The sequence below is a fragment of the Camarhynchus parvulus genome, chromosome 4 (genome assembly GCF_901933205.1).
Source record: "Camarhynchus parvulus chromosome 4, STF_HiC, whole genome shotgun sequence".
NCBI classification, from domain to species: domain Eukaryota; kingdom Metazoa; phylum Chordata; class Aves; order Passeriformes; family Thraupidae; genus Camarhynchus; species Camarhynchus parvulus.
The window spans coordinates 14,059,704-14,072,971 of record NC_044574.1 but is presented as its reverse complement, the minus strand read 5'-3'; the positions used below and the strand labels follow the sequence as shown (position 1 = coordinate 14,072,971).

General features: G+C 41.0%; 1 protein-coding gene across 1 annotated transcript; it reads left to right on the top strand.

Moving 5' to 3' along the window:
- Window positions 1-1,761: 1,761 nt before the first annotated feature.
- Window positions 1,762-13,039, top strand: HS3ST1 (heparan sulfate-glucosamine 3-sulfotransferase 1). The gene is made up of 2 exons (XM_030947648.1): window positions 1,762-1,853; window positions 10,388-13,039. Exon 2 carries the CDS (start codon window positions 10,516-10,518, stop codon window positions 11,476-11,478), a length of 963 nt encoding a protein of 320 aa, XP_030803508.1. The 5' UTR covers window positions 1,762-1,853; window positions 10,388-10,515; the 3' UTR covers window positions 11,479-13,039.
- The last annotated feature ends 229 nt before the right edge of the window (window positions 13,040-13,268 follow it).

Sequence of the window (13,268 nt, the reverse complement as noted above, 5' to 3'; positions counted from 1 at the left end):
TAAAATACATTTATAGTTATACCATCCTATTTTTCTTTAAGTACTTACATTTGTTTCTTGAAAACCTTTAACAAAATTCTACTTGGAGATACTCTTTTAAAAACATAATTGAGTACTCTTCACTCCTCAGATGTTCTGTTACATATTTAAGGCTGGAGGTAAATGGCTGTAAACAAAATAACTCCACAAACACAGCTATTTCCTCTAATCCACTTGAAATTGCTGGTGATACTTTAATAAACATATCATCTTTGTCTGCTTCCCCCAACAGAAAACAGAGTTCCATAATTGGTGGCTTTGCCTCCTGTTATATTATCAGTGCAGGCCAAGGCTGAAGGTAAAGGATATAAGAAAATTTACAACATGAATATTTGTGCATAACACTAGCGCACTAAGTTGGGTTTTGGTGCAGCGAGTAAGTGTGACCCAACATTCCCACAGCCCAGCACTCCAGGAGTAAATGAGGTGTGAGCAGGTCACAGCCCATGGTTAAAGAAGATACATCCCTGCTGAGAGGGTCAAGAAGGTGTAACCACCTGATAAACAACACTGCTCAATGGATGAGGAGATTGAAAAAAAACACTTTTTTGCCACAGCCTTCAATGGCAACCATTCTTCCCATACTTCTGTCATGGATGGACAGCAGGATGGGGACTGGGGGAACAAAGTACCTCCCACTGTAAGTACAAATCACATTTGTCACCACTTGAAGAACCTGAGCATACACAACTTTGTGGAACCTGATGAGATACATCCCAGAGTCCTGACAGAATTGTCTGAACTACATCACTTCAGGCAAAAAACCCTAAGACCTGTGTACAACCAGTGCTAACAGACTTTCTACCTACCTGTGTCAGATCTGTTAAACTACAAGGAATTTATCAAAATCAACTGAGAATTTAATTTTTTTAAATTTATTTGGGCCTATATTTTGCTCACAGTAAATTTCAAGAGTTTGTCTGTTGAAATAATGAATGCAGTATGTTAATGCCAGTTTAAACTCATTTTGTCTTAAAAAAAAAACACAGTTCAGTTTATGGTAAATAAAGATCTATTTCAATAAATTAATCCTAGGACTTAAATCCCCAGAAGGTCTTTTCTCCACTGCTCTTGAGGAACAGTATTTCAGTCGTTCCAGACATCCATACTGCTTCAAATTCATCTGTCTGAACAGAAAGCATTTCAGGAGGAAAAAAAAAATAAGAGCCATTTTGTAAAGTCCCAAGAAAGTAAACAAGAAGTAGAAAAAGTAAATACAAGTACTATAAGTCTGTTATTCATGCAACCTCGCATGGGTGGTATTTTTATAAGTACAGGAAGGAGGCAATCGAAGGACTTGGACTCCTTGATCCTTGGGCGTCCCTTCTGGACTCACTGATCCTTGTGCGTCCCTTCCAAATAAAGATATTCTAGGATTTTTATGGAGGCGAGGGCAGGTGCGTTTGCTGCGCACAGCCGTTCCTTTCCCCGCACCTGCGGCACTATTTGGGCGAAGCCCGTTTACAGCCCGTCCTGTGTTCGCAGCCACGCACACCCGGGCTCAGGGGCCGCAGCCTCGCTGCCCGCACCCGGAGCGGCGCTCGCAGCCCGCGGGCCGGGCGGGGCCTGGCCGTGACGCGGGCCGGGCGGGGCCCTACAAACGAGCCGGCGCCAGGCTCGGGCTGCGGCGCTGCCGGCCGGGCGAGGCGGGCGACAGCGGGCGCTCGCAGCCCCTCGCAGCCCCTCGCAGCCCCTCGCAGCCCCCCGCACCCCCGCACGCCGCCGCCGGGCGCGCTGCCCCGGACGCCGCCGCCACCCGCGGGCGCCCATGGAAGAGCGGGGCGAGCGCTGCCCCCCGGCCCCGCGCCCCGGCGGTGAGTGAGGCGGGTGCCGCGGAGGGGAGCGGCGCGCCGGGCCGGGCGCTGCCCTGGCCGTGTGGGAAGTTCGGGGTGGGCGAGGGTGCCGGCGGTCGTGGGTGGGCTCTGCCGCCCCCGGGGAGCGCTGGCGCTGCCGCCCGGCGCCGCCGCCCGCCCGGCACCTGCTGCCGGCAGGTGGGAGCCCCGCGGCCGCGGCAGGAGAGCGCCGCTGTGGGGCTGCGGAGCGTCTGCCCGGCCCGGCGGTACCGGAGAGCTGTCCCCAGCCTCGGCAGGGACGCGCCGACCTGCCTCAGCCCTCCGGACTCAACGGAGCCAGGCTCTGGGAGGCAGCGCTGTCGGTGGGGGTGGGAGAGAAAGCGGGGGGAGCAGCAAAGTGCTCGGCAGCGCCTGGCCAGGTGCGGCTTCTGGGCACTTTCTTCATCTTCCTTCTCTTGTGGCAAGATGACAAGCACAAGTGAGGGCAGAGTGGTGGGGCTGTGGAAGCGGGGCGCCTGCCTGACGGGAGAACACTCGCAAAAGCTCTGCTGAGCATCTTCGATCCACTCGCTCCCTCACATAATGCTGGAGCCGGCGGGATGCAGCGTGCTGAGCTGGAACCTGTGAGCTGCGTAGGGCTGGGGGCAAAGTGGTCCTTGGGGCTTGGCAGGAGGGCACAAAGCCTTAATTCGAGCTCGTTTCTGTTTTGAAGGACTGGCACCCTAGAGTAGTACAGCAAAGGCTTGGTTACTGCAGTTCTCGGTGTGCTTTCCTAGGATAAAGGTGTGTGCAGTTCAAGTCTTTTGGGGGTAAAAGGATGCTGAGAGGGAGAGGTGGTAGCCTGCAGACGGAAGAGTTTGGATTTGGTCTCATCTTCTAGCCAGACATTTAAAAGATCAGGAGGGGGCACGCAGCTGAGTACCGGCAGTTCAATCGCCTCAGCTGACTGGTAATTAAAGTACATTATTCTCCTTCCTTTCTCTGTCAGTGCAGTGGGTTAAGGGCTTTCCGAGTTTCAAGACTGTTCCTCTTTGGATTTTGGTGTGGAAAGAAAAAATACCTGTGAAGTTCTAGGAATATCGTGCTTAAATGGCATGGGGATAGAATGTCTGCAGGGAGCATCTTTCTGGCATGAGAGATCCATGCAGTGCCCACTCCACTGAGGGAGAGCCTCTGCAGTATGTATGGCAAATGGAACATAGTAGTACACGTACCGTTTGGTGAATGCCTATACATTCTCTGGCTATCAAGCTTAATTTGTAAGTATAAATATAATAACTGTTGCAATTTACATCTGCCAGCATTTGTTACACTCTCGAATAAGTGAGTTTCGCACATTGCTCAGAAGAGAGCTCCTGTCAGTCAGAGCACAGTCACTGACATCAACTTCAGCTCTTTCTTGTACATCCACCCTTTCAGGACCCACCCTCTTTTTTTCTCTTCTTTCAAAAACGCAGAGGGTTTTGATACTACATAGCCAAAATCACCTCTAGTAGGTCAGCAGGAAGATTATGCATCTGAAGCAAGGCCAGCTGTTTGTTGCAGTGGAGAGACCCTAATTTGACTGAGCAAATTCCAGCCTGAGGATTGCCAGGTTCCCGTCTGTGTCCCTCCCCTTGTCAGGATACTACCTTGGTTCTTCTGAACTAGCCATATGCTTGCACAGGCATTACAGAAAAACAGAGCGGATGGAAAACACTTTCCAATACATGCATGTATGTACAGATAAATACAACTCATGCTTTTCATTAGAGGAAATCAAAAAATGTTTCTATTAGTCTCACTAACCTAGGATCTCTCCCTTCCCTCATCCAGAAATGCCACTGACAGCGCATAAGATATCAGGGCCCAAAAATATGTCAGAGCTGATGGATTTCCATGAAAACTTTTGATAATGAGAAAAACAAAACTGCAATATGCTAAGACAGACCAAGATGGGAGATCCTGCTGGTCATCTCATTTGTCACTCCAGAGCACGAGGGTTCCCTCCAGGTCACTGTGTAGAGCTTTGCTTAGTAAATGGATTGGTTTAGCTAAGTCTAATACAGTGATGACCTCACCAGTATTCACCCTGTTCCAATGTTATTCTGAAGGCAGGAGAGTGGAAGACACAGAAGTCTACTTGGAATATGAACTAAATGACTGTTATGAGGTGTGGAGATTTTTTTGTTGTTGTTTTTATTTTTGTTGTAAATTACTGGTATTTGAAACAGGGTTTACATCCCTGTGTAAGAGGCAAGAAATTGCCTGGCAGAGGATATGAAAGTGGGATTGATTGGTCTCCTGTGTTCCCTATTTTAATACATGCAGTTAAGGTGAGCCTTTGTCCTGAGAGGGGGCAAGACAGGACAGAGCCATCTTTTCACACATGCTGTTTTCTTGGGGACAGCTTTGATGAATTAGGAAGCAACTCTATTAACTGTGCAATAGATTTCTGCTTCCTAATTAGAATGTGACCCATTTTGCTTGGAAAGTGGGGTGGGGAGTAATTTCTGGATTTTGAATTGAGCATTTGGGTTTATGGAGGGGGTAGAGGAGGCAGTGATACAGTATACCCTCTTTACAAAAAAAATTGAATCCTGACAGGTATTTTAAAAGATTGCTAGAAGGGGTTAAGGGGATTCCATATTACTATTCAGTACAAAAAATTTTGTGCATCCTGAGCTTTTCAGGTTATTTTTATTCTGGTGTAATGTCCCTTTTTTTTTTTTTTACCTGCATGAGATTCTCTGAAATCTAGGGTATTTTCTCTTCTAACACTTTTTATGATCTCTTGCCATGAAAGATTCGAATGGTCCCTTCTGGCCTTAAGAAAGAGAGCATGTTATATATAACCATAGTCTATTGTAAATTTGCTACCTTACTGCTCACACTGGAGCTGAACTCCTTTAGAAGTCATGAACTGGTGGCCTATCTAATTTGCATAAACTCTGTTTATCACAGCAGGTGCAGAAATGCAGCAGATTTCAGCCAAAAATACTTCCTACTAAGTCAGCCTTTCTCATTTTGTGAAGTTCCCCTTCCCAAAATTTAACAGCCTTTTAAAGTGTATTTCTGAAGTTTTAGTGCTGATAGACAGTATCTCATTTTAACAGCACTAAAATTATTATTAGATTTCTTAACATCTGACTATAAAAGTTAAAGCCATGGTTTAATCTTTGCTGGTTGTGCAGCAGTTTTTATGTAATTTGGGAAATGTACATATCATCTAGGCACTGGAGGACAGGTTTATACAGTTGCATGTAGTTTCATGTCTCTTCTTAATGTGCAAATGAGTTTTTTGATATTTCATGGTGTGATCGATAGTTTATAATTTTAGAGACCTTCAGTAGTATGTAGTTCTATTTCCTTTACTTACCTCTTTCCTTCCACCTATCTCTGTAGCACTCACTAATGTAGGAAAGTATTTGTAGTTTATTACTGGAAACTATAATTCAAGCATTTCATTGGCAAATGTTCTTTAAAACTTTTGTTAAAATGGGACTAAAAACCACAAGTGTATGCAGTAGGAAGCATAGGAAGAATTTCTTCATGGAGAGGGCATTGTGATACAGTTTAATAGATAAAAATAAAAAAATGCAGAATATATTTTCAAGAAAAAACTCATTTAATAAATTGAATTAAATTTAAAAATAATAATAAAAAAAACTTGCTCCCTTTCCTTTCCTGCTCTTGGCTGAGCTTTAAGTGGTAGCTGTACTGGGAATTTTTATGTTACCAGGGTACAAAGTGGCACTTGAGCTAATATAAACAACTAAGCAATACATCTTGTGGTGGACAGAGTCTACTATTAGAGGATAGGAATATACTGTTCATATCAATGAGTTCTTGAAGGATTTCAAGTACACTGTAGTTGCTATAGTTCAGTTTGTTTTAAAGCACATCACTGAATACAAATGTTCAGTTTTATCAGTCTAGGAAGTTGGTTATCTCAATTAGGGGAATTTTTTTACCAAGAGAAGAAGCCAGCATAGCAGATGTGTGAGTTGTACTGCACAGCTTGGTTTAACCAGCAATGTTAGTCTTATATTTTGGAGTAATGTGTACCCAAATATGTGCAAGGGAAAATACAGTCCACAAACTGTCCTGAGGTTGTATCACATCAGCAAAACTGAGTATTCTTTATAAGAACAGAGTGTCTCACTCAGATTTTCAGCTCTAATCTCCCTCTACAGACAAACTTCAGCAAGTGAAGTATAGTTCTCATTCAGTCTAGACTGTATTTTTAGATGGCTGTGCAGAGATCTCTCCAGTGAAGGGATTCAGTTCTGCAAGGCAATAAAGTGAGGCCATCTGAAACTTAACCTGTTTGTCCACAGTCCCTAAAGAACCAGGAAAACACAACTTCTCTTTAATGAAGGTGAAGTCATTTGCATGCTTATGGAAAGGATGTTGTCTTACCTCTCCTAGTAGTCCTGGTAGTAGCTGAGTCCCATTAGCTCTGCTGAACCTCTCAGTGTGTTGCTGTGGGCTTTTTTTGTGAGGTAGGTCTGTGTCAAATCTGTCAGCAGACTCTGCCTGATGCTCACTCACTGCCCTACAGACACTCTTTACACCTCTTCCTACCACTTGGGCAGCTAACTCAGATGTTCTTGTGAAAGTTCAGAGCTAAATCTAACCCTATCCAATTCCCAGCAAAAATGAAGTTGTCAGTCTATAAGGTAGAAGAAACTACCTTATTTTGTTAATGCACATTAAAATAAAAGTCTATATTATCTGGATGGTTTAGACACACATACAGAGGCATTAAAATACCTTTGTAGAATAGTAAGAAATACCAGAAATTACAAAATAGTGATACATGTTTCAAAGAGTACTGAAACAGGCTTAAAAGTCAATGACATATGACAGCCTCTGGCCGTCATTCTGCATTTACTGATTAAATTTTCTATTTATTTCCAAGTTACTATTACTGTTGAAGAGGTTTTAATAATAAAGTCCACATTGAGTCTGGTTAAATAAACAGGACGGCACATTTCACTAATTAATTGGGGAAAACTGAAGAAAAGATTAAGCAAAAGCAATCAGAGTTTTTGAAAAGTCTTGGTATAATCTTCAAAGCACCGTTTAACATAAACTCTGTTTCTTTTACAACTTGCTCATTTACTTGTAGCAAATACAAAAGTAATGGCTGTCAGTTAAATTTTTTGAATTTATCTGGAATACAGAGTCATCAAGTGAAGTCATGTATGCTCTGCATGACTTGTGGATGCAGTGAAGAGAATTCTTAAAGCAGAAAAGTAACTTGGCAAAGTGCCTGCTTTAAACTCCTCAGTGCATGCTTCTTATTGTTGAAAGAGTTTTTCAGACCTGCAAATTATAAGGCTATGGAATACAGATTTGAATCATTTTATATAAACCACTGTAATTCTAGACACCAAACTACAGATTGACCTAAAGCGTTAAAGAGAATGTAGGACATAAGAGCTGAATGACAACCCATTTGCATGCTGCTTTATTCCTGAAGACCACTCTTCTCACACATCGTGTATTTTATGCTGAATTTAGAGGCACATTCGTGTCCATTGTGTTGCATTTGTCTAGTAAAACAAAATAATTGATCCAGATATCAGGCCTATACAGTTTGGGAGAAACAAAAAGGAATGGAAAGAAAAGGCAGACAAAGCTTTATTACTTGCGAACAAAACAACAATAGCATATAGGTACTCTGAATGACATAGTTACTGATATGGTTTCTTGGAAGTGCATAAAATAAATGCTACCAATACACCAGAGGTGTTCTACAGTGGAGGATGTGCACCTGAACAAATAGCTGAGGAGGAACAATGAAGTTTTGTAAGTCTGAAACAAAAGATATTCCTATGTTACAATGAGATTTCATATTGGAACAGGAAACAGTTGCTTTTGTGTATTTAGAAAAAGCTGTGCCCCACAGAAGTCTTTAACAATGGGAAGACATTGAGGCAGAGCTCCACTGAGGCTCAAAAGCCTGCCTGAGGTGGGGCCTCTGGTACCACACCTGTAATATCCCACGTATTTTGATTTCAGAGATGCTGGCTAAGAGTGGAGATAGAGTGAAGAAACACCTTGCTATGCCCTTTTCTCAAAAGTTCCTACGGTATAGTCAGTCACAGCAAGACTTGAATAAAAACATTGGCAACGGACTAGTATGCAAACTATGAGTTACAAATTAAGAATCCCAATGAATTAATATATAGCATTAATTTTCTTTTTCAAAGAGAAAACAAAACACCCTAAAAATTCCCCAACAACAGCAGGAAGAAAAAAAATCAACATACCCCCCCTTTCCAATCCAGCGGTGTGCTGTCGCTATGAGACCAGCAGCTAAAATGTAATTTTTCCAGAGATAGTCTGTTAAAGAACTCAGCTGTTAGCATAGCATATTTTAACCTGACTATTAAGAAATAAGTGTTCCTACCAGAAGGGTTTAAATTCATTTCTTTCCACACAGTTCAACCTGTTCCTTGCTAGAATCCTATTATGCTTTTCCAATAAGGTGTTAAGACAACTGGTCCAGCTTACTATTTATGGAGCCAGTGACTTAAAATATACTGTGAAGTAAGTGGCTATTCCTTTAATCTGTGACCTTAAAATTCAACAGAGTTGGTGTTTTGTTGTTCTTATGTACTGAGCTGCCCATCAGTCGCTGATCCAATCTGGCTGGTGCTGTATCCTGTGCTCCCATTTCTGCTGAATATTGTGGCAGCATAGCTCAGTGAATTTACCTATATCAAATTTTCTGTCACCCAGTGTCTTCCTCTATCAACAACCACACTGTGGGGCTATTGATACTATTTCTTTTTTAAAAGTGATATAGATTAAGTTGAGAATTATTAGGAGGAATGGTTGGGACAGGGAAAGAGAGCAGAAGACTAATGATGACACATGAAATGGAGCTCTTCCAGACAGAGAAAACTTAACAATGGCCAAAAATGGAAAAAAACAAAATTCCTCTGCAGAATCGCCTCACATCAGACATCGCAGAATAGCCTGAGACAAGGTATGCCCACAAGCTCAAAGCCTGTGGGCGTACAGGGAGGCCCTCTCTTAACTTCACATCATGATACTTTGCTTCTCTTTCTTTGCAGCCTCGATTTCTGCTTCCTAACAATATTGCTGCCTTGTAGCCGTTAAAAATGGAAAAAGGGAAAGCAATGAAGTGATAATCAGTAGAAAACATCAGGAAGCAGACCTGTTCCGTTCAGGATGGAGTCATGACCTCTGTAAATGCAAAGCTATCAAACAGAACTTTAGATTGCTTAGAAACACATCATTAGTCCTTGTTGCACTGGGACTTAGGTTATTGTGGAAAAGTCATTAGTTTCTTTTCACATTCTCTGGAGAATTTCCAAAACCTAGCCCTTGCATTTCCTCAGGTTGTTCATATGTAATTTCATATTTCAGCCCTTGTTAGCTGGCACAGTATGTGCTGTTCCAGGCTTAAATTCATAATTACAGTAGCCTACTAAGGCAAAGCAGTCAGGTACTCAGCTGTCATGGCTTCTACTTCTAAGTGGAATTAGAGAATACTGAAATCCTCACCAGCCCTTCACTGAGGGTATAAACTCTTTGGAAGACATTGTAATTCAGAGAGCTGTGTACACAGCCTGCTCATACTGCAACAATCTAATAGCTCTACTATGTGTGAAACCGTTACAATTTCACTTCAAACATTGCATTAAAAATACCCTGACCTTTAAAGGGTGTTCAGTGGTGGTATTTAGTAGTCTTTTGATAAAGCCTAAACTTAGTTCTTTACATCACAGCAGCTTGCTGGCTAACTCTTGAAATGACCTTCAGAAATACCCATTGTATATTTTCTTTCCTGAGTATGGAGTTGGGAACCACAGGTATTCTAGTGTTTTGTTGATTCAGTCATACTATAGTCTATGGTTTCATTATCTTACCTCTTTGCAGGACCAGTGTGCAAGCCACCTATTTTATCCTTAGAAACAAGTAAGCACAAAGCAAAAGTTAACTTCACTTAAAAATGGCACAAAATTCAACTTTTTCTTGGTGTGCTATTTACCTAGAGCTTTTCCTAATTCCTGCCTAGGATAGCGTTGTCTTCTCATGTTGGACAGTTCTATCTACATTGCATGAGCCTTTTTCCCAGGAGGTTTGATGTCTAAGGTTGCTGTTACATGATTCTTTGAGAGGCTGTAATTCTCAGACATCCTACAAGACCCTCAGCTTTTAGGCATGCTCTTTTGGTCCCCTTCACACCTTTTCCTTTTTATGTTTTGTTTCTAAGACAAACCTATTCTTGTAGACTAAAAAAACAATTCTTTTTTGATTGTGGTTCAACTCCAAGGAAATCAGATTTTAAAAAAATAATAACTAATAATACCCTGTGTGCAAATGAAAGATTCATAATATTCATGTCTCCTGATGTCAGGAAATAATTTTCTTATGGTATTGTTGCATATGCCTGTCTTAAAAACTTTAATTACACTAAATTATCTATGAGCCTGGAGTTGGGAGAGCTAAAGTTTGTTCAGCTTTGAAAAGAAAAGGATATTTGCAGTGTGGCTGGATATAAAATAATATGCTTTTTCTTTTCCCTCTTTCAGCGAAGTTTTTGCTTGAGAAAAACACATTTGCTCAGCAAAACAAAAACCACTTTTAAGGGTTGTTCTTGGTGGAAATCGCTCTATGCCCTACCACCCGCTTGAGTGAAACCAGACTAAGAACTTCTGTCATGGCAGCTTTTCTGCTGGGGGCTGTGTTGCTTATTGTTCAACCTCAGATAGTGCCTTCCAGACCAGCTATAAATTCAAATGCTGAGGCTTCTTCTCCGTCTGTTCAGAGAGAGCTTTTAAAGAAAACATCTCAGAAAAATGACTTCAAGGAAAACATTTATTCTAATGGATCATGTCAGCAGCTGCCACAGACTATTATTATTGGAGTGAGAAAAGGTGGAACAAGAGCTTTGTTAGAGATGTTGAGTCTCCATCCAGATATTGCAGCAGCAGAAAGTGAAGTTCACTTCTTTGACTGGGAAGATCATTACAGGAATGGATTGCAGTGGTATATTAATCAAATGCCATTCTCGTATCCCCATCAGATCACCGTGGAAAAAACTCCAGCGTATTTCACATCACCTAAAGTGCCTGAAAGAGTTTATAACATGAACCAATCTATGAGGCTACTCCTTATTTTAAGAGACCCAAGTGAGAGAGTACTGTCAGATTATACCCAAGTGTTCTACAACCACATGCAGAAGCACAAGCCGTACCCATCCATTGAGCAATTCCTGATAAAAAATGGTGAACTCAATGTGGACTACAAGGCAATAAACAGAAGCTTATACTACATTCACATGCAGAACTGGCTGAAGTATTTTCCTCTTGATCATATCCACATTGTAGATGGGGATAGACTAATCAAAGATCCCTTTCCAGAAATAGAAAAGGTAGAGAGATTTCTGAAGTTATCACCGCAGATAAATGCTTCAAACTTCTATTTCAATAAAACTAAGGGGTTCTACTGCCTGAGGGACAGTGGTAGAGAGCGCTGTTTACACGAGTCCAAAGGACGAGCACACCCACAAGTGGACACCCGGTTACTCGAGAAACTGCAGGAATATTTCCATGAACCCAACAAGAAGTTTTTTGAGCTTGTGGGCAGAACATTTGACTGGCACACATTTGTGGCAAGTTAGTGGTAAGCTTCAGAACCTATGTTCCAGTGTACATTTAGAAGATTTTAAAAGGGCATTTAAGCTATTATTTATTTGTAAAATCCATAAATACTTCTGTACAGTATTAGATTCACAATTGCCATATATACTAGTTATATTTTTCTACTTGTTAAATTTGAAAGCATTTTGTATTGTTTTTCATGGTTGTTAACATTGTGTATGATGTGTCTATATGAAGAAACTAAATTATTTCATTGCAGAAGGTGCTCTCTTGAGAATGTGTTGTCTTTTTAAATAAATAAGAAATTCATTTCGACAGAACATTTCTGAATTATTTGAATACTTTGGCCTTCCTGAACTATTTTCTCTAATTGCTAATGAATATGCTAAATTTTACCTTTCAATTTTTCTTAGTTTAAGGTGTGGATTAATCATTTCTTTTCCATTTGAAAATACTGTTGTAGCTAACTAATTGTTCAATCCTGCTTTATGAAATTATTTCCTGTCAAAGTGGTGGTACTTGCACATGTTGGGAAATGCACACCCAAAGGACAATGGAAGTCTCTGTGTAATTTGATATATTAACTGCTATACTTAACGTTCATATTCACTGTTATAACAAGTGCTCCTCAATTCTTTGGCAGTACAGTGCAGGTTTCATGGCAGATTTTTAAAGATTCTGTGGGGACCAGCTCATAAAATACAGTAAGCTGTAGAAATATGGTCAACCTGAAAACTTCCAGTCTCTGAATGTATGCATACTTCATAAAGAGTATGGTTGAGAGAATTTAAGCAATATAGAGACTTTTTCAAGGCTGCTTTTGACTGTTCCTACATTTCATAGCACATTAATGCTTTACCATCACTGAAAATAAACACACCAGAAAAATTAGTTGGTCTACATTCCAGTAAGCAGCAACTTCATTCATATAAATATTTCCACATTTGTCCCCTACTTAAGGCTGCTTTCTATGAGTTTTCAGTTGCTTCATGCAACTGAAAATTGCCTATGGACTATGGTTTGTTTAATCTCCTTCCAAGAACTAGGATGCCAGGTCTTGATTAGATGTATGTTGTGGGATTAACCCAAATTCCAGGAATTTGCCTTGTTTTCCATCTGCTAAAAATGGAAGTTAGATGTTAGTACATTGGTAAAAACTGCAGTTGCTCTTATTTACAGTGGTTATGATGTCTTGTTAACCATCAGTTTCTGGAGTTAGAGTTAATCCAGTTTCCACACAAGACTTCTCACATTTCTATTTCATGATCTTAAGTTTAGTTGTTGAATGTGCAATGGCAACACCCAGTAGCTGATTGTTACAATCCTTTATAAAATTTAAATGTAGATTCATTCATTTTTTTCTGGTGAGCTAGTGCAAACTTGGGCACTATAACAAGGTATCATCTGGATGCAAATATCCCATATTATGCCTTTTGCATGAAGATTTGCAGATGCTGTCCCTCTCTCTCCCACTCCTTGTGCACCTGCCCAAGCTGTATTCAACCTCAGAGAGGTTGGCGGTGTTTTATAAAGCCTACAATGAAATGGTATTGTACTCAATAAAATATTTTCTGAATTGCATTTTTCCTTTCTGTTTTTTTTTTCTTCAGTTTCTAGTTTGGAAGACCAGAATTTAAGATTCAACGCCAGTTTAGATTTCAGCTAAATGTTGCTTAAGAGCTTAGCTGCAGCCTGTTGCTATTGATATGAAAGTTGTTTGCTGCTGGGTTGTGTCGGAATGGTTCACTGCTGACCCAGGATATACGACAAGGAGGGTGGCAATAATGTCAAATCTTACATGAGGCAGATG

Bases quoted from the DNA above. Each gene is read 5' to 3' on its own strand.
- HS3ST1 (XM_030947648.1), top strand. From the start codon at position 10,516: ATGGCAGCTTTTCTGCTGGGGGCTGTGTTGCTTATTGTTCAACCTCAG.